Genomic DNA, 21,752 nt, shown 5'->3' on the forward strand with positions numbered 1-21,752 from the left:
AAGATTGACCACTCTCTGGTATTTTATTCAAGTTATTTTACATTTCTGCACTTATTGTACTGTGGGCGTCATCACAGTTGAACTTACAGAGTCTTATAGCACAGAGACAGGCTCTTCAGCCCAACTGTTCCATGCTGACCAAGGCTCCCATCTAAGCGAGTTCCATTTACCTGTGTTTGCCCCATATCCCACTAAACATTTCCTATATGTGTTTCTGTCCAAATATCTTTAAATAGTTGATAATGCCACTTCCTCTGGCAGCTTTTTCTATATACAGAGTGAAAAATTTGTCCCTCAGATTCTTATTAAATCTCTTCCCCTCTCACCTTAAACCTGTGCCCTCTAGTTCTTGATTCTCCAACTGTGGGGAAAAGACTCTGTGCACATCGACCCTATCAATTTATCTCCTGATTTTATACACTTCAGTACGATCGCCCCTCATTCTCGTATGTTCTGCTGAAAATTTCTTTCATTACAGTCATCCATTCAGTGAATTTTTAGTGCGGGACACTGTGCATTCACTGTTATTTCATGTCACATGTCCAAATCTATAACTCCCTGAAAATGGCTGCACAGATTGATAGGATGGTACAGAAGGCGTGTGGCAAGCTTGCCTTTATTGGTTAATGCTTTATGTTGAAAAGTTGGGAAGTTATGTTGCAGCTTTATAAAACTCTAGATAGGCTGCATCTGGAGTGTTCAAGTAAATGTTATTAACAAAGTACATATATGCCACCATGTGCAACCCTGAGATTCATTTTCGAGCAGGCATACTCAATAAATCTATAGAATAGTAACTGTAACAAGATCAATGAAAGTCTGCCAACTAGCCCATTCAACCAGAGTGCACAAGACAACAAACTGGGCAAATGCATAAAGAAAAACGATAATAATAAATATCGAGAACATGAGATGCAGAGTCCTTGAAAGTGAGTCCATTAGTTGTGGGACCATTTCAGTAATAGGGCAAGTGAAGTTACCCCCTCTATTTCAGAAGCCTGATGGTTGAGGGGTAATAACTGTTCCTGAACCTGCTGGTGTGAGTCCTGAGGTTCCTGTACCACCTTCCTGATGGCAGCAGTGAGAAGAGAGCCTGGCCTGGGTGGTGGGGTTTCCTGATGATGGATGCTGCAGTGTTTCGTGTAGATGTGCTCAGTAGTGGGGAGGTTTCACCTGTGATGGACTGGGCTGTATCTTCTACTACTTGTGGGATTTTCCATTCAAGGGCGTTGGTGTTTCCATACCAGACTGTGATGCAGCCAGTCAATATACTCTCCACCACACATCTATGGAAGTTTAAGTTTTACATGTCATGTGGATTCTCTGCAAACTCCTAAGGAAGTAGAAGTGCTGCTGTACTTTCTTTGTACTGGCACTTATGTCCTGGACCCAGGACAGATCCTCAGAAATGAGGAATTTGAAGTTGCTGACCCTCTGCCCCTCTGATCGCCTGGTGAGGAGTTATGGACCTCTGGTTTCCTCACTCCTGAAGTCAATAATCAGTGTCTTGGTTTTGCTGACATTGAATAAAAGGTTGTTGTTATGACACCACTCAGCCAGATTCCTCACCTCCTTTGATTCAATGAATGACAATGGTATCGTCAGCAAACTTGAATATAGTATTGGAGCTGTGTTTAGCCACACGGTCATAAGTGTAAAGCAAGTAGTGCGGGGGCCAAGCACACAGCCTGTGGGGCACTTGCGCTGATGGAGATTGTGGAGGAGATCTTGTTGCCAATCTGAACTGACTGGGGTCTGCAAGAGAGGAAATTGAGAATCCATTTCCACAGGAAGGTATTGAGGCCAAGGTCTTGGAGCTTATTGATTGTTTTTGTATACGGTTCTGGTTGCCCCATTATAGGAAGGATTGAAGGCTTTGTAGAGGTGCAGAATAGATTTACCAAGATGCTTCCTGGATTAGAGGGCATGTACTATAATGAGAGGTTGGACAAACTTGGGTTGTTTTCACTGGAGTGGCAGAGGCTAAGGGGAGATCTGATAGAAGTTTATAAAATAATAGGAGGCATAGGTAGAGTCGACAGCTGATATCTTTATCCTGGGGTCGAAATGTTCAATAGAAGAGGTCATGGATTTAAGGTGAGTGGTGGAAGTTTAAAGTGGCATAACACAGAATGGTTGGATGGCTAGAATGTGTTGTTACGTGTGGAGGTGGAGGCAAATGCTATAGAGGCATTTAAAAGGCTGTTAGATAGGCATCTGCAGGGACTGATGGGATATAGATCATGTGCAGGCAGAGGGGATTAGTTTAATTGGGTATCATTAGCTTAATTAGTTTGGCACAACATCATGGGTCAAATGGCCTGTTCCCTTTGCTGTACTGTGTTCTATGTAATACTGCCAATACCCCTTCCAAATTCTAAAGATTATTTTTCCAATTTTGACCTGTTAATCAGTGCACAGATTGAACCTGTATCTTTTAGCTCCTCATCTGCCAATGAAATCTTTCATTTCATTTTTTATGAGGTTTTATAGCAGCTGGAGTGTGTACCATTTATAGGAGGAACCATTTTGTCAAAACGTATTAAACCATGTGTCCTAAACTCGCAGCCATAACAATGGGTCCGTCAAACCACCTTCATTGTGAGGGTTTATTTATTTATTTTATTTAGAGATACACCACAGTAACAGACTCTTCCGCAATTACACCTATGTGACTAATTAACCTATGAATCCTAGCCTTTGGAATGTGAGAGGAAACCGGAGCACCTGGTGGAATCTCATGCGGTCACAGGGAGAGCATACAAACTCCCTCCAGACAGCGGTGGCAATTGAGCCCGGGTTGCTGGTGCTATAATATCATTACTCTAACTGCTATGCTACCGTGCCATCTCAAAATATTTGGAACTCCTCATCAGCAGTATTGTGAGGGATGTAGATTAAATGAGAAAATGGAAAATAGATGTTTCTTTGGAGTTCACTCTTCATTGTCGAGTTTTTTATTATGGTGAATGCAAGGTGGGATCTGTAAGCTTGCAGCTCCAGTCCACAATGTACTCATTAACCATGCAGTGAGGAACAGTGCTTTGTCTGTTCAGCATATGACTGTCGGCAGTGTAAGATCTGCAAAAAATGTGGTGTTCTGGTAAACAAGAGGAAATCAAAGTATCCTTGTAGATGGACCAAGGCAGACAGTTACCAAAGTTCAAAGTAAATTTATTACGTCACCATATACTATCCTGAGATTCATTTTCTTGTGGGCATTCACAGTAAATACAAAGAAACACAGTAGAATCAATTTTCCACTCTTTGCCACTTGTAAAAATGCTATTCCCTTTTCACAGTTTCTCTGTCTCCAGAACAACTGAGCATTCGCTGTTCCAGAACAACTGAGATGTTCTCCTTCTTCAAAGAAAGGGGCTTCCCTTCCTCCAACATCAACACTCTCCTCAAATGCACCTCTTCCATTTCACACACATCTGCCCTCACCCCATCCTTCTGCCACCCTACCAGGGATAGGGTTTCTCTTGTCCTTACCTACCACCCCACCAGCTCCGCATCCAGCACATAGTTCTCCATAACTTTTGCCATCTCCAACAGGATTCCCCCCCCCCCCCAACTTTCTGCTTTCCACAGGGATCGCTCCCTACGCGACTCCCTTCTCCATTTGTCCCTCCCTACTGATCTCCCCCGGCACTTATCCTTGCAAGCAGAACAATTGCTACACCTGCCCCTACACCTACTCCCTCACCACCATTCAGGGCCCAAACAGTCCTTCCAGGTGAGGCAATACTTCATCTGTGAGTCTGTTGGGGTCACTTACTGTGTTTCGTGCTCCTGGTGTGGCCTCCTGTATATCAGTGAGACATGACGTAGATTGGGAGACCACTTCACCGAGCATCTACGCTCTGTCTACCAGAAAAAGCAGGATCTTCCAGTGACTACCCATTTTAATTCCACTTCCCATTCCCATTCCGATATGTCAATCCATGGCCTCCTCTACTGTTGTGATGAGGCCACACTCAGGTTGGAGGAGCAACACCTTGTATTTCGTCTGGGTAGCCTCCAACCTGATGGCATGAACATCAGTTTCTAGAACTTCCTTTAACTGCCCCCCTCCTCTCTTTCACCATTCCCCACCCCCTTTCCCTTTCTCAGCTTAACTCCTTACCTGTCTGTTACCTCCCTCTGGTGCTCCTCCTCCTTCCCTTTTTCATGGTCTTCTATCCTCTCATATCAGATTCTCCCTTCTCCAGCCCTTTATCTCGTTTACCAATCAACTTCCCATCTCTTTACTCCACCCCTCCCCCTCTCCCGGTTTCACCTATCACCTCCCACCTTGTACTTCTTCCTCCCCTCCCCCCACCTTCTTACTCTGACTTCTCATCTTCCTTTCCAGTCCTGATGAAGGATCTTGGCCTGAAACGTCAACTGTTTACTCTTTTCTATAGATGCTGCCTGGCCTGCTGAGTTCCTCCAGCATTTTGTGTGTGTTGCATGTTGCTTTGGATTTCCAGCATCTGCAGATTTCCATATGTTTGAAAATCAATGAAAAACTGCACACAAAGATGGACAAACAATCAATGTGCAAAATACAACAAATCGTACAAATACAAAAAGAAATAATAAATAAATTTGTAATAAATATTGAGAACGAGTCATAGAGTCCTTGAAAGTGAGGTTGTGTAATCTATTCAGTGTTTGGGTGAGTTATCCACACAATGTTAATTCATAACTGAAACAGTGACATGATCAGACTGTAACCTTAGTACAGTGCACTGCAGATGGAATGGATGTGGAAAGTGGCCCTGGAAAGGTTTTAAGTGGACAGGTAGTTCAATGAGATGGCATGGTTGTGATAGGCTGAAAGTGGCTTATTTGCTTAATATTAGAACATATTAGTGCATCTGATGTGGCATAATGCTGTTATTCATATAGGATTGAGGCCTAGAAATATCTGTGCAATTCTCAAAATATCCAAATTGTGCAGAAGTAATATGCATTAATCAGTTTGCGATGTTTCTACTGCATATAAGTTAATGTTGATATTTATATTTTTCTGCCAGCAATTTCTATGCTTTAGCACTGTTTCTCTGGCATCAAGCTCACTGAAGTGACAGCATTTGTAGTTTACTGCTCATAGTTTCTTCAGGAGAGACTTACCAGAACATTTTGACCGGAATCACATCTGACACTATTCCTGCACAGAATATACAGCTTTTAATTTCACTGAAGTTTCAGGCTGAACATTATTTAAAGAATTAGGCTCATAAGGGTGGCAAGATAGCATAGTGGTTAGCGTAATGCTATTCTAGCACAAGATGTAAGATCATGTTGCTTGTGTGGAATTTTCATGTTCTCCCTTTGACTGTGTGGTTTGCTCCAGGTAGTCCAGTCTCTTTCCACGTCCTAAAGTAGATTAATTAGCCACTGTAAATTACCTCTAATATAACTGGAAGGTAGAATTTTGATGGGAATATAGGGAGAAAAGGTTAGAGGGAAAACTGCACATGGAATGGGATTGGTCTGTGAGTCAGCATAGATTTGATGGGCTGAATATTCTTTAGTTTTTTTTAAAGAGATACAGCACAGTAACAAGTCTGAAGAGCCTGCAGTACCCAATTACACGCATGTGAACAATTAATCAACAAACCTGTATGCTTTTGGGACATGAGAGGAAACTGGAGCACCTGGAGGAAACCTACACGGTCATGGGGTAGAACGTACAAACTCCTTGCAGATAGTGATGGACATTGAACCCAGGTCACTGGTGCTGTAAAGTGTACTAACTGCTACGCTCCAGGAACACTTTTTCTTCTCTTTTTGCATTATATATGCACGTACAGTATATACTGTACTTGTAATTCATTATAATTTTACATATTACGCCACAAAACAGCAAATTTCATAACAGGGAAACGCACAAAATGCTGGAGGACTCATGATGAAGGGTCTCGGCCTGAAACATTGACTCTTTGTTTCTCCCTATGGATGCTGCCTGACTTGCTGAATTCCTCCAGCATTTTCTGTGTTATCCTGCAGATTTTCTCATGTGTAAAATTTCAGTGTGTCAGTGATAATAAACTTGATGATACTGTGGCACCATTCAGTTCGTAAGGACATGTAGAAAATTTACCAGTGGAGCTCTTGGACTTGTATGTTGTGTGTGGTGTATCTCAGCAGCAACAGAATGTGAGGATCCCAAGGCAAGGCTGCTGAGAGTCAGTGACCTTGACTTTGACACTGTGCAAGCTCCTTGCTGTACTTCTTTTCAAGACAAATCTCAAGTAATGAATAAAACACAATTTCCTGGATTGTTTGCAACTCCAGGCTCACTTAATGTCAGCAAGATCAAGGAGCTGATTATTGACCCTAGGAGAAGGAAACCAGGGGTCCATGAGCCAGTCCTCTTTGGAGGGGGATCAGAGGTGGAGAGGGTCAGCAACTTTATAAGTTCTTTCGTGTTATCATTTCATAAGTGCCATTACAAAGAAAGTACCACAGTGCCTCTACTTAGGAATTTGTGGAGATTTGGAATACAACTAAAACTTTGACAAACTTCTATAGATGTGTGGTGGAGAGTATGTTGACTGGCTGCGTCACAGCCTGGTAAAGAAACACCAATGCCCTTGAACAGAAAATCCTACAAAAAGTAGTGGATACAGCCCAGTCCATCATGGGTAAAGTCCTCCCCACTACTGACCACCTCTACACAGAGTGTTGTTGCAGGAAAGCAGCATCCATCGTCAAGGATCCCCACCACACAGGATATGCTCACTTCTCACTGCTGCCATTGGGAAGGAGGTACAGGAACCTCAAGACCCACCAGGTTCATGAACAGTTATTACCCCTCAACTATTAAGCTCTTGAACCAGAGGGGATAACTTCACTCAATTTCACTTGCTCCATCAGTGAACTGTTCCCATAACCTATGGACTTACTTTCAAGGAATCTTCATCTCATGTTCTCCATATTTATTGCTTATTTACTATTATTTTTTCTCTTTAGTACTTGCAGAGCTTGTTGTCTTTTGCACACTGGTTGCTTGTCCGTCCTGTTGGGTGCAGTCTTTCGTTGATTCTATTGTGTTTCTTGGATATGCTGTGAATCCAAGAAAATGAATCTCAGGCTTGTATATGGAGACATAAACTGTATGCACTGTGATAATAAATTTACTTTGAACTTTGAACCCTCACTCTGCAAAGCCTTGGCTGAGGTACAGCTGCACAAGACATTGGTGATACCGCACATTCAATACTGTGTGCTATTCTGATCAGTTGAAGCTGGAAAGGGGGCATGGTAGCGTAGTGGTTAGCATAATGCTTTACAGTCAAAACAGTTGTCATTTGGGCAAACGAGCTGAGATTGTAATGTGCTGTAATAGGTGCTCAGTTTTGTCTTGATGCTGAAAGGTAGAGCTATAAATGCCAAAAGTTAGAAATCAAGTTAAAGGAATCAGAGTAAACTTATTATCAATGTCACCAGATACTACCCTGAGATTCATATACAACCTTGAGGTTAATTTTCTTGTGGGCATTCACAGTAATTAGAAAGAAACACAATAGAATCAGTGAAAAACTACACATAACAAAGACTGACAAACCACCATTGTGTAAAAGGTAACAAGCTGCAAATACAAAAAAGGAAAAAAGTAATAATAAATGAATAAGCACTAAATATTGAAGACACAAATTGTAGGGTCCTTAAAAGGCTGTGGAATCAGTTCAGTGTTGAGGTGAGTGAAGTTATCCTCTCTGGTTCAAGAGCCTGATGGTTTAGTAATAACTGTTCCTGAAGCTGGTGGTGCGAGTCCTGAGGCTCCTGTGCCTCCTTTCCAATGGCAGCAGTGAGGAGAGAGTGTGGCCTGTGTGGTGAGGGTCCTTGATGATGGATGCTTTTTTCTCTGACAGCACACTTGATTGAGTTTTTAATCTAATCATCAAGCACCGGTCATGAGATTGCCACAGACACTCAATTATGTTCCCAGCGCATTCAGGCAAGGTTCTAACCTGACTTGCAACAGGGTCATAGAGCCCAGATACAGACTTTGAGCTCATAGTGCAGAGACAAGTTGCTTTGTAGAAATCATTGGCAGGCAGTGATATGAGAGATTTAAGGTTAGGTCTACCACAGAAGTGAGAGTTTTTAGCTGATGTTTTTTGCATTCCTGGGAAACTAGCTTTTATTTCCCTTTTCTTTAGATCCCTTCAAATCCTCTTCTCCCACCTTAAAAGTGAGGTGACTTGATAGAGGTGTATAGGAGCCTTAGATTGAGTTGACAGCCATATAACTTTAAGATCAGAATCAGGTTTATTATCGCTGGCATGTGTCATGAAATTTGTTAACTTGATTGGCAACAGTGCAATGCATGATGAATAAAGAGAAAAAAACTAAGTTACATTAAGTGTATATATGTCTATACATAGGCAACTGCTGGTCTTCCATACAACCTTGCCCAGGCCTGCACCCTGGAAACCTTCCAAAGCGCAAATCCATGGTCTCACGAGACTAACGGATGCCTGTTATTATAAAATAAGTAGTGCAAAATAATCAAAATAAAAAAAAGTAGTGGAGTAGTATTCATGGGTTCAATGTCCATTTAGGAATCGGATGGCAGAGAGGAAGAGGCTTTCGATCCTGTGCAGTAGCCCTCCCACCCACCCCCCCACCATACCAGCCGGTGATGCAGCCTGTCAGAATGCTTACCACTACGTCTACAGAGGTTTTTGCGCATTTTAGGTGACATACCAAATCTCCTCAAACTCTGATGAAATATAGCAGCTGTCTTACCTTTTTGATAGCTGCATTGATAAGTTGAGACCAGGTTAGATCCTCAGAGATATTCAAACCCAGGAACTTGATTGGAGGGGGGGACTAGGAGGATGTCAGATGCAGTGTTTTTTTTTTACACAGAGAGTGGAAGGTACGTGGAATCCACTGCCAGGGATGGTGATGGAGGCAGATACATTTGGTGCATTTAAGAGGCTCTTAGTTCGGCACATGGATGATGGGCCATGTGGGCTCCAGAATAGATTAAAAGATAAGCACAACCGAGTGGGCCACAGGGCCTGTACAGTCCTATGTTCCCTGGTGCATGCAGGTGAAGTCACCCCATTCCCTGCCATTTTCTTTCACTTTCTGCGTCACATTCAAGGTAGCCAGCTGCTGAACGTATCGAGAGTTCATTGGAGCTGGAGTAAAGAGTGTTCACAAGTTGTGTGTATTCTTCTCTCTCCTCCCCATAGTTTTGTGTGCTTAGGAGATTGCTGAGCTGGCAAACTGAGTGGGCGGATTCTGCTGCTGTACAACATGCCAGAGCTTTCCAGCACAATCCACCACAGGAAGATGGACCTGTCATTACTTTTCTCTCCATTGTTAGGCTGTATCTTCTTCTGAATCTTTTGTATCTCTGAATGTGACAAGTGTTGACAGCTGCTGTGACAAACCTGCAAACAACCTTCCATGAGTATTTCATTTCCAAACTCTGCTGGGGACCTGACTCTCTGCCCCCCCCCCCCCCCCAACTTTGCTAATTCCACCCGCCCAACCAAGTCAGAAGGCCCATAAGACATAGGAGCAGAATTAGGCCATTCAGCCCACCGAGTCCGCTCCACCATTCCATCATGACTGATCCCAGCTCCCACTCAACCCCATACACCTGCCTTCTTGCCATATCCTTTGATGCCCTGACTGATCAGGCAAACATCAAATTTCGCTTTAAATATACCCACGGACTTGAACTCCACTGCAGTCTTGGCAGAGCATTCCACAGATTCATTACTCTCTGGCTAAAAAAAAAAATTCTCCTTACCTCTGTTGTAAAAGGTCACCCCTCAATTTTGAGGCTCTGCCCTCTAGTTTTGGATAACCCCACCATAAGAAACATCCACCTTATCTAGTACTTTCAACATTTGGTAGGTTTCAATGAGATTCTCTCTCCCGCTCCCCCCCACCTCCAGCATTCTTCTAAATTCCAGTGAGTACAGGCCCAAAGCTGCCAAATGCTCCTCATTTTGTTAACTCCTTCATTCCCAGACAGAATCGTTGTTAACCTCATCAGGACTGTCTCCAATGACAACACATCCTTTCTGAAATAATGGGCCCAAAACTGTTGACAATACTCCAAGTGCAGCCTGACTAGTGTCTAATAAAGGCTCAGCATTATCTCCTTGCTTTTATATTCTATTCCCCTTGAAATAAATGCCACATTGCATGTCTTCTTTATCACAGACTCAACCTCTGAATTATAGGCGAATTTGCCTAACCTTAGTGGTTGAGAAAGTGTTGGAATCAATTGTTAAGGATGAAGTTATGGAGTACTTGGTGATACAGGACAAGATAGGACAAAGTCAACATGGTTTCCTTCAGTGAAAATCTAGACTGATGAACCTGTTGGAATTCTGAGGAGATTCCACATAGGATAGGTAAAGGGGATGCAGTGGATGTAGTATATTTGGACTTTCAGAAGGCCTTTGACAAGGTGCCACACATGAGGCTGCTTACCAAGTTAAGAGCCCATGGTGTTACAGGAAAGTTGCTGGTATGGTTAGAGCATTGGCTGATTGGTAGGAGGCAGCAAGTGGGAATAAAAGGATCCTTTTCTGTTTGGCTGCCAGTGACGAGTGGTGTTCTGCAGGGGTCAGTGTTGGGACCACTTCTTGTTATGCTGTATATCAATGATTCAGATGATGGAATAGATGGCTTTGTTGCCAAGTTTGCAGATGATACGAAGACTGGTGGAAGGGCAGGTAGTGTTGAGGAAATGGAGGCTGCAAAGGGACTTGGACAGAATGGGCAAGAAAGTGATAAATGAAATACAATGTTGGAAAATGCATGTTTGTGCACTTTGGTAGAAGAAATAAATGTGCAGACCATTTTCTAAGTGGAGAGAAAATCCAAAAATCTGAGATGCAAAGGGACTTTGTGGAGTCCTTGTGCAGAACACCCTGAAGGTTAACTTGCAGGTAGAGTCTGTAGTGAGGAAGGCAAATGCCATGTTAGCATTCATTTCAAGAGGTCTAGAATACAAGAGCAAGGATGTGAAGCTGAGTCTTTATAAGGCACTGGTGAGGCCTCACCTTGAGTACTGTGAACAGTTTTGGGCCCCTCATCTGAGAAAAGATGTGCTGCCATTGGAGAGGGTTCAGAGGAGGTTCACAAGGATGATTTCGGGAATGAAAGGGTTATTTTGCGAGAAACATTTGATAGTTCTGCGTCTATACTCGCTGGAATTTAGAAGAACATAAGAAATAGGAGCATGAGTAGGCCACCTGACCTATCAAGCCTGCTCGGCCATTCAATAAGATCATAGCTGATCTGGCCATGGACTCATCTTCACCTACCTGCCTTTTCCCCATTACCCTTAATTCCCCTACTATGCAAAAATCTACCCAACCTTTCTTAAATATATTTACTAAGGTAGCCTCCATTGCTTCATTGGGCAGAGAATTCCACAGATTCACCATCCTTTGGGAAAAACAGTTCCTCCTCATCTCCATCCTAAACCTACCAGTGGAAACAACTTTTCTGCTTCTTTCTTTTCTATTCCTTTCATAATTTGATATGTTTGTATAAGATCTCCTCTCATTCTTCTGAATGAAAAGGGTAAGGGGATCTCATTGAGGGTCACTGAGGGCACATCCTTAGGATAGACGGGCATCCATTTGTTTAAAAAAAAAAGAAGAAATGTAGAGAAATTTCTTTAGCCAGAGGGTAATCTGTGAATTTGTGGAATTTATTACCACAGGCAGCTGTGGAGGCCAGATTGTTGGGTGTATTTAAGGCCGAGCTGATAGATTCTTGATTGGACATGGCATCAAAGGTTATGGGGAGAAGGCCGGAGATCGGGGCTGAGGAGGGAAAGGAAGGATCAGCCATGATGAAATGGTGGAGCAGACTCGATGGGTCAAATGGCCTAATTCTGCTCCGATGTCTGTTCTGGCAAAGCACTGCTGTGACATTTTCCCTGACTAGTAACATCACCCCTCCTTCTTTAATCCCTTCCGCTCTGTCACATGTAAAACAGCAGAACCCCAGAATACTGAGGTGCCAGTCCTGCTCCTCCTGCAACGAAGTCTCTCTAATAGCTACAGTCTCATAATTCCATATGTTGATCCATCCACTGAGCTCATCTACCTTTCCTACAATACTTCTTTTGCATTGAAATATATGCAGCTCAAACTTTAGTTCCTCAATGCTCAACCATTTCATTCCTGACTTTGTCTGAGGTCTTACCAACATCTGTCTCCACAACCTCCCCACTAACTGTTCTGGCACTCTGGTTCCCGTCCCCCTGCAACTCTAGTTTAAACCTCACTATGCAGTATTAACAAACCTTCCCGCTAGGATATTAGTCTCCCTCCAGTTCAGGTGTAAACCGTCTTTTCTGTACATGTCCCACCTTCCTTGGAAGAGAATCCAATGATCCAAAAATCTTATGCCCTCCCTCCTACTCCTTAGCCACGTTTTAAACTATAATCTTTCTAATTCTGGCCTCACAAGCATGTGGCACAAGTAGCAATCCTGAGATCAGAACCCTGGAGTTCCTAGCATTTAACTCAGCACCTAACTCCCTGAACTCACTTTGTAGGACCTCGTTACTCCTCCTCCCCATGTCATTTATATTAATGTGGACCACACCCTCCTACTTAACAATGCTGTGGACAATCCAAAACGCATCTGACCCTGGCACCCGGGAGGCAACGCACTATCCAGGATTCTCGTTCTCGTACACAGAACCTCCCTAAGCAACGAATCCCCTACAACCTCAGTTCACCTCTTCTCCGTCATTCCCTTCAAAGCCACAGATCAAGATTCAGTGCCAGAGACCTGACTGCTGTGGCCTTTCAAAAGTCGATGCCTGAAAAAGGCAGAACCTGTTATTGAGGACCCTCACCACCCATGTTATGCCCTCTTCTTATTACTACAATCAGAGAGGAGATATAGGAGCCTGAAGACACACACTCAACGTTAAAGAAACAGTCCCCCTCCCTCTCCCCTCCCCTCTTTGAGTGATAATGCAGAAAGATTGAAGTTAATAACTCATCTCCTTCTACCTTAGGCCACAAACTTATCAATCACCCCTCGTGTATCTCTCTCTCTCTTGCTCTATATCTCTGTCTCGTGCACTATCGCTCGCACTCTCTCTCTACCTCTACACAGGCGTGCACGCACACACACACACACACACACACACACCACACACACACACACACACACACACACACACACACACACACACACCCACCCACCCACCCCCGAGGTAGAAGGAGTCAATTTTAGAAAACCTAGGCACATTTATTTTTCCTACATTTACACACTTAGTCCAGCGGTCGTGGAGCATACGGATCCCTTCTTTGTAGAAGTTGGCGTCTTGGTCCTCCAGAAAGTGGTCCACAGCAGGGGTGATTGATAAGTTTGTGGCCTAAGGTAGAAGGAGATGAGTTATTAACTTCAAACTTTCTGCATAATCACTCAAAGAGTTGAACTGCACGTGCATGTAATGAGAGCTGTATGACTCATCTCCTTCTACCTTAGGCCATGAACCTATCAATCACCCCTGCTGTAGCAAAATGAAACATAGTTGCTCTGGGATCAAGGTACAAAACACAATACATACGGTCACACACAGCACATAGAGCTACGATCCAGCACATACAGTCACAAAATAATATCAGCACAAGCTCCTGAGGGGCATGGTCTGAAGATTGAAAGTGTGAGGGACATGTTTCTGTAAGACAGTGTAATATTACTGACGCTATCATAATAAAACAAACAGTCCGATAGGTATATGAAACAGCAGCAATATGAGATGAAGCGTGACCAGTGCAGGATGTGAGTGTGTCTTCGAGTTGGGGAGTGGGGCAGGACATGCAGACAAGGGTGTACATGTGTACTGGATGGCAGCAGGGTTTGCATCTAACAGCCTGGCAGAAGCTGTTGCCCAACAGTTGTGGTTCTTGTTCTGCAGTATCCTCTGCCCATTGGCAGGAGGTCAAAGAGACTATGGAAAGAATGGGAGGAGCCTTTGACAATACTGCAGGTACTGCATATGCAACGCTTCTGATATATAAAAATGCAAACACGAGGAAATCTGCAGATGCTGGAAATTCAAGCAACACACACAAAAATTGCTGGTGAACACAGCAGGCCAGGCAGCATCCATAGGAAGAGGTGCAGTACACGTTTCGGGCCGAGACCCTTCGTCAGGACTAACTGAAAGAAGAGATAGTAAGAGATTTGAAAGTAGGAGGGGGAGGGGGAGATCCGAAGCACATCGGGAGCACCGGATGCAGTATATCACCCCAGCTGACTCACAGATGAAGTGTCGCCTCACCTGGAAGGACTGTCTGGGGCCCTGAATGGTGGTGAGGGAGGAAGTGTAAGGGCATGTGTAGCACTTGTTCCGCTTACAAGGATAAGTGCCGGGAGGGACGTAGGGAGCGATCCCTGCGGAAAGCAGAGAGATGGGGGGAGGGAAAGATGTGCTTGGTAGTGGGATCCTGTTGGAGGTGGCGGAAGTTACGGAGAATTATATGTTGGACCCAGAGGCTGGTGGGGTGGTAGGTGAGGACAAGGGGAACCCTATTCCTAGTGGGGTAGCGGGAGGATGGGGTGAGAGCAGATGTACGTGAAATGGGAGAGATGCGTTTGAGAGCAGAGTTGACGGTGGAGGAAGGGAAGCCTCTTTCTCTTTTAAAAAAAAAGGAAGACATCTCCTTCGTCCTAGAATGAAAAGCCTCATCCTGAAAGCAGATGCGGTGGAGACGGGGGAATTGCGAGAAGGGGATGACATTTTTGCAAGAGACAGAGGGGGAAGAGGAATAGTCCAGGTAGCTGTGAGAGTCCGTAGGCTTATAGTAGACTTCAGTAGATAAGCTGTCTCTAGAGGCAGAGACAGAAAGATCAAGAAAGGGGAGGGAGGTGTCGGAAATGGACCAGGTAAACTTGAGGGCAGGGTGAAAGTTGGAGGCAAAGTTAACGAAGTCAATGAGCTCAGCATGCGTGCAGGAAGCAGCGCCAATGCAGTCGTCGATGTAGCGAAGGAAAAGTGGGGGACAGATACCAGTATAGGCTTGGAACATGGATTGTTCCACAAACCCAACAAAAAGGCAGGCATAGCTAGGGCCCATACGAAACGTCGATTATACCTCTTCCTATAGATACTGCCTGGCCTGCTGCGTTCACCAGTATTTTTTGTGTGTGTTGCTTCTGATATATGTCCTGAATGGCGGAGGGAAGGGGCTGGGAAGAGAGATCCCAGTGATATTTTCAGCATCCTCCAGCATTTTGTACATGTTACTCGTGATCTTCAGCATTGAAAAATCCCAGTATTTCAGGGATGTCTATTTCATGTAAATACATAATTCAACAATATTCAGAATGAGTTCTGTCTTCTGCCACCTTTCTTTCTGGTGCCGTTAAAGGGTCTCGACTCTTACTTCTCCAAAGATGCTGAGAGCTGCCTGATCTGTTGAGTTCCACCAGCATTTTGTGTGTGTTGCAAATAAGGAACAGGAATGACCATGGATAGAAAGGGAGATGTGGAGGGAATATTGATGGAAGTTTTCCACTGAAGATAATGAGAGGTGCAGTTATAATTTTGATTTTGCTCATTTGCTTTTGATCCAGCAGGAATTGCAAGGATGAAGCAGTGGATTTAACTGTAATTGAGACAATGGAAGTCTTCTGGACACTCTATGCTGAGGTGAAGAAGAAGTGTGTAAGTTACAACTTCATGTATTTGGAGAAAAATACACTGAATAGTCACTTTATTAGATACACCTGTACACATGTTCTTTAATGCAAATATCTAATCAGCCAATCATGTGGCAGCAACTCAATGCATTAAAGCATGCAGACATGGTCAAGAATTTCAGTTGCTGTTCAGACCAAACATCAGAATGGGGAAGGAATGTGATTTAAGTGGCTTTGACTGTGGAATGATGGTTGGTGCCAGACGGGGTGGTTTGAGTATCTCAGAAACTGCTGACCTCCTGAGGTATTCACACATAACAGTCTCTGGAGTTTACAGAGAATGATGTGGAAAAACAAAAAAAAAAATCCAGTGAGTGGCAGTTCTGTGGGTGAAAATACCTTGTTAATGAGAGAGGTCAGAGGAGAATGGCCAGACTGGTTCAAGCTGACAGTAAATGAAATAACCACACGTTACCACAGTGGTGTGCAGAAGAACTTCTCTGAATGCACAATATGCCAATCCTTGAAGTAGATGGGCTACAGCAGCAGAAGATCACAAATATGGACTCAATGTCCACTTTTTTAACTACAAACCCCATTTCCAGAAAAGTTGGGATATTTTCCAAAATGCAATAAAAACAAAAATCTGTGATATGTTAATTCACGTGAACCTTTATTTAACTGACAAAAGTACAAAGAAAAGATTTTCAATAGTTTTACTGACCAACTTAATTGTATTTCGTAAATATACACAAATTTAGAATTTTATGGCTGCAACACACTCAACAAAAGTTGGGACAGAGTTAAAATAAGATTGAAAAGTGCACAAAATATTCAAGTAACACCGGTTTGGAAGACTCCACATTAAGCAGGCTAATTGGTAGCAGGTGAGGTATCATGACTGGGTATAAAAGTAGCGTCCATCAAAGGCTCAGTCTTTGCAAGCAAGGATGGGTCGTGGCTCACCCCTTTGTGCCAAAATTCATGAGAGAATTGTTAGTCAGTTCAAAAGGAACATTTCTCAACGCAAGATTGCAGAGAATTTAGGTCTTTCAACATCTACAGTACATAATATTGTGAAAAGATTCAGAGAATTCAGAGACATCTCAGTGCATTAAGGGGAAGGTTGGAAACCACCGTTGAATGCGCATGATCTTCGAGCCCTCAGGCGGCACTGCCTAAGAAACCGTCATGCTACTGTGACAATTATAGCCACCTGGGCTCGGGAGTACTTCGGAAAACCATTGTCACTCAACCAGTCCGTCGCTGCATCCAGAAATGCAACTTGAAACTGTATTACGCAAGGAGGAAGCCATACATGAACTCTATGCAGAAACGCCGGCGAGTTCTCTGGGCCCGAGCTCATCTCAGATGGACCGAAAGACTGTGGAACCATGTGCTGTGGTCAGATGAGTCCACATTTCAGCTAGTTTTCGGAAGAAAACGGGCGTGGAGTTCTCCGTGCCAAAGATGAAAACGACCATCCAGATTGTTATCAGCGAAAGGTGCAAAAGCCAGCATCTGTGATGGTATGGGGGTGCATCAGTGCCCACGGCATGGGTGAGTTGCATGTATGTGAAGGTAACATTGACTCTGAGGCATATATTAGGATTTTATGTTGCCATCAAGGCGACATCTCTTCCCGGGACGTCCATGCTTATTTCAGCAGGACAATGCCAGACCACATTCTGCATGGGCTACAACAGCGTGGCTTTGTAGACACAGAATGCGTGTGCTTGACTGGCCTGCTGCCAGTCCAGATCTATCTCCTATTGAAAATGTATGGTGCATCATGAAGAGGAGAATCAGACAACGGAGACCACGGACTGTCGAGCAGCTGAAGTCTTATATCAAGCAAGAATGAACAAAATTTCCAATTGCAAATCTACTACAATTAGTATCCTCAGTTCCAAAACGATTAAAAAGTGTTATTAAAAGGAAAGGTGATGTAACACAATGGTAAACATGCCTCTGTCCCAACATTTGTTGAGTGTGTTGCAGCCATCAAATTCTAAATTGGTGTATGTTTACAAAATACAATTAAGTTGGTCAGTGAAACTATTGAAAATCTTTTCTTTGTACTTCTGTCAGTTAAATAAAGGTTCATGTGAATTAACATATCACCGATTTTTGTTTTTATTGCATTTTGGAAAATATCCCAACTTTTCTGGAAATGGGGTTTGTGGTAAAGCGGCCACCAAGTGTATATTAGAGTGTCAGCCATGTAGGAAACAAAATATTAATAATGACTTCCTGATTATTAACTTCCTGCTAGAATTCCTGGCCTTTTTAAATAAAGGAAATGTTACCACTTAACTCCAGAATATCCCAGCATGATCAGAAGCGTTCTTTAGCCCTGTATGTTGACCAATTTAGTTTCCCCCTCTCTTCCCCAAAGCCACTGCCACTGGGAGAATCACATTCTAGACATTGAATCCGCCTCAGTTATCAAAGTCTAGAAGTCACCAGTTTGATCTCTGTTTCAGCTGCACAGTATTTTCAGCTGGTCTGACTCGGAAACAGTGGGAACCTTGGTGTGATGGTCAGACTGGTTCTAATCAAGGGGCTGCATCACAGGAAGATTTCTTGTGCTGTGAGGTAGGGGTGTTGTGTGGAGTGGGCAGGTAGGACGGCTGCAGAGGGCCTTAATCAGATTTTTGAACAATTAACTGTTAAAATCTATGGTGTTGAACCCCATATATTCCTGGTCTTATTTAGGCTAAGAGAGTCTCAACCCAAAGCGTCAGCTGTTTATTTCCCTTCATACATGCTGTCTGATCTGCTAAGTTCCTCCAGCGTCTCCTGAGATGGTGATGTGCCTCTCATGTGAGATGTGGCAGTCTTGGGGAACGCCCCTCTCCCGCAGAGTCACATCTGCCAGACGTGCATACGGCTGGGCGATCTGGAAGACCGTGTAAGGAATCTGGAGCAGCAGCTGGATGACCTTCGACTCATAAGGGAGAATGAGGCAGTCATAGATGAGAGCTACAGGGAGGTAGTTACACCTGGGCTGTCGGAAGCAGGTTGTTGGGTGACAGTCAGAGGGGGGAAAGCGAAGGTGACCAGACAGGTAGTGCAGAGCACCCCTATCACCATTCCCCTGAGTAATAAGTTTACAGTCCTGGATACTATTGGCGGGGACAACCGACCAGGTGTGAGCCACGGTGGCAGGGCCTCCGGCTCCGAGTCTGACCCTGTGGTGCAGAAGGGTGGGACGGAGAAGAGGAGAACTGTCGTCATTGGAGACTCTATAGTCAGGGGAGCAGACAGGAGATTTTGTGGATGTGAAAAGGACACCCGCATGGTTTGTTGCCTCCCAGGTGCCGGGGTCCGGGGTGTCTCTGACCGGGTGCACGACATCCTGGTACGAGAGGAAAAGCAACCAGAAGTCGTGATACATGTTGGGACCAACGACCTAGGCAGGAAGAGGGATGAGGTCCTGAAGTGTGAGTTTTGGAAACTAGGCAGAAGGCTGAAGAACAGGACCTCAAGGGTGGCGTTCTCAGGATTGCTGCCAGTGCTATGTGACAGTGATGGTAAGGATTGGAGGAGATGGCAGTTGAATGCGTGGCTGAGGAGTTGGTGCAGGGAGCAGGGTTTTAGATTTTTGGATCATTGGGATCTCTTCTGGGGAAGGTGGCACCTGTACAGATTGGATGGGTTGCACCTGAAATCGAGGGGGAGCAATATCCTTGCAGGTAGGTTTGCTAGCATGGTTCGGGAGGGTTTAAACGAATTTGCGAGGGGGATGGGACCCAGAATGATAGAGCAGTGAAAGAAGTGCATGGAGTAAAGCCAGATCTAACATACAGAGAGGCTTTGAGGAAAGAGAAGCAGAATAAACGGTGTAAAGACAGTAAGGCAGAAGGGCTGAAATGTTTGTACCCCAATGCAAGAAGCATCAGGAACAAAGGTGATGAACTGAGAGCTTGGTTACATACATGGAATTATGTTGTAGTGGCCATTACAGAGACTTGGCTGGCACCAAAGCAGAAGTGGATTCTCAATATTCCTGGATTTCAGTGCTTTAAAAGGGATTGAGAGGGGGGGAAAGGGAGGAGAGGTGGCATTACTGGTCAGGGATACTATTACAGCTACAGAAAGGGTGGGTAATGTAGCAGGATCCTCTTTTGAGTCAGTATGGGTGGAAGTCAGGAACAGGAAGGGAGCAGTTACGCTATTGGGGGTATTTTATAGGCCCCCTGGTAGCAGCAGAGATGCAGAGGAGCAGATTGGGAGGCAGATTTTGGAAAGGTGCAAAAATAACAGGGTTGTTATCATGGGTGACTTTAACTTCCCTAATATTGATTGGCACCTGATTAGTTCCAAGGGTTTAGATGGGGTAGAGTTTGTTAAGTGTGTCCAGGACGGATTCCTGTCACAGTATGTGGACAGGCCGACTAGGGGGAATGCCATACTGGATCTAGTACTAGGTAATGAACCGGGTCAGGTCACAGATCTCTCAGTGGGAGAGCATCTGGGGGACAGTGACCACTGCTCCCTGGCCTTTAGCATTATCATGGAAAAGGATAGAATTAGAGAGGACAGGAAAATTTTTAATTGGGGAAGGGCTAATTATGAGGCTATAAGGCTGGAACTTGCGGGTGTGAATTGGGATGATGTTTTTGCAGGGAAATGTACTATGGTCATGTGGTCGATGTTTAGAGATCTCTTGCAGGATGTTAGGGATAAATTTGTCCTGGTGAGGAAGATAAAGAATGGTAGGGTGAAGGAACCATGGGTGACAAGTGAGGTGGAAAATCTAGTCAGCTGGAAGAAGGCAGCATACATGAGGTTTAGGAAGCAGGGATCAGATGGGTCTATTGAGGAATATAGGGTAGCAAGAAAGGAGCTTAAGAAGGGGCTGAGAAGAGCAAGAAGGGGGCATGAGAAGGCCTTGGCGAGTAGGGTAAAGGAAAACCCCAAGGCATTCTTCAATTATGTGAAGAAAAAAAGGATGACAGGAGTGAAGGTAGGACCGATTAGAGATAAAGGTGGGAAGATGTGCCTGGAGGCTGTGGAAGTGAGTGAGGTCCTCAGTGAGTACTTCTCTTCAGTATTCACCAATGAGAGGGAACTTGATGATGGTGAGGACAATATGAGTGAGGTTGATGTTCTAGAGCATGTTGATATTGAGGGAGAGGAGGTGTTGGAGTTGTTAAAATACATTAGGACAGATAAGTCCCCCGGGGCCTGACGGAATATTCCCCAGGCTGCTCCACGAGGTGAGGGAAAAGATTGCTGAGCCTCTGGCTAGGATCTTTATGTCCTCATTGTCCACAGGAATGGTACTGGAGGATTGGAGGGAGGCCAATGTTGTCCCCTTGTTCAAAAAAGGTAGTAGGGATAGTCCAGGTAATTATAGACCAGTGAGCCTTACGTCTGTGGTGGGAAAGCTGTTGGAAAAGATTCTTAGAGATAGGATCTATAGGCATTTAGAGAATCATGGTCTGATCAGGGACAGTCAGCATGGCTTTGTGAAGGGCAGATCGTGTCTAACAAGCCTGATAGAGTTCTTTGAGAAGGTGACCAGGCATATAGATGAGGGTAGTGCAGTGGATATGACCTATATGGATTTTAGTAAGGCACTTGACAAGGTTCCACACGGTAGGCTTATTCAGAAAGTTAGAAGGCATGGGATCCAGGGAAGTTTGGCCAGGTGGATTCAGAATTGGCTTGCCTGCAGAAGGCAGAGGGTGGTAGTGGAGGGAGTACATTCAGATTGGAGGATTGTGACTAGTGGTGTCCCACAAGGATCGGCTCTGAGACCTCTACTTTTTGTGATTTTTATTAACGATCTGGATGTGGGGGTAGAAGGGTGGGTTGGCAAATTTGCAGGCGACACATAGGTTGGTGGTGTTGTAGACAGTGTAGAGGATTGTCAAAGATTGCAGAGAGACATATATGGGATGCAGAAGTGGGCTGAGAAGTGGCAGATAGAGTTCAACCCAGAGAAGTCTGAGGTGGTACACTTTGGAAGGACAAACTCCAAGGCAGAGTACAAGGTAAATGGCAGGATACTTGGTAGTGTAGAGGAGCAGAGGGATCTCGGGGTACATGTCCACAGATCCCTAGTTACCTCACAGGTGGATAGGGTA

At 44.3% G+C, this 21,752-nt stretch overlaps 1 protein-coding gene across 5 annotated transcripts in view; it reads left to right on the top strand.

The window, feature by feature from the left end:
• The window catches only part of LOC140212721 (E3 ubiquitin-protein ligase DZIP3-like), a 187,596-nt gene that overhangs the window by 13,990 nt on the left and 151,854 nt on the right, over positions 1 to 21,752 (top strand). For 4 of the 5 annotated variants that reach the window (XM_072283827.1, XM_072283828.1, XM_072283823.1 and 1 more), the window contains one exon: positions 15,589 to 15,679. In XM_072283827.1, the coding sequence (XP_072139928.1) occupies positions 15,589 to 15,679 (91 nt within the window). The remainder of the gene's footprint in view (positions 1 to 15,588; positions 15,680 to 21,752) is intronic. The other variant, XM_072283826.1, reaches the window with a different exon arrangement.

Source organism: Mobula birostris, chromosome 20 (assembly GCF_030028105.1).
Source record: "Mobula birostris isolate sMobBir1 chromosome 20, sMobBir1.hap1, whole genome shotgun sequence".
NCBI lineage: Eukaryota > Metazoa > Chordata > Chondrichthyes > Myliobatiformes > Myliobatidae > Mobula > Mobula birostris.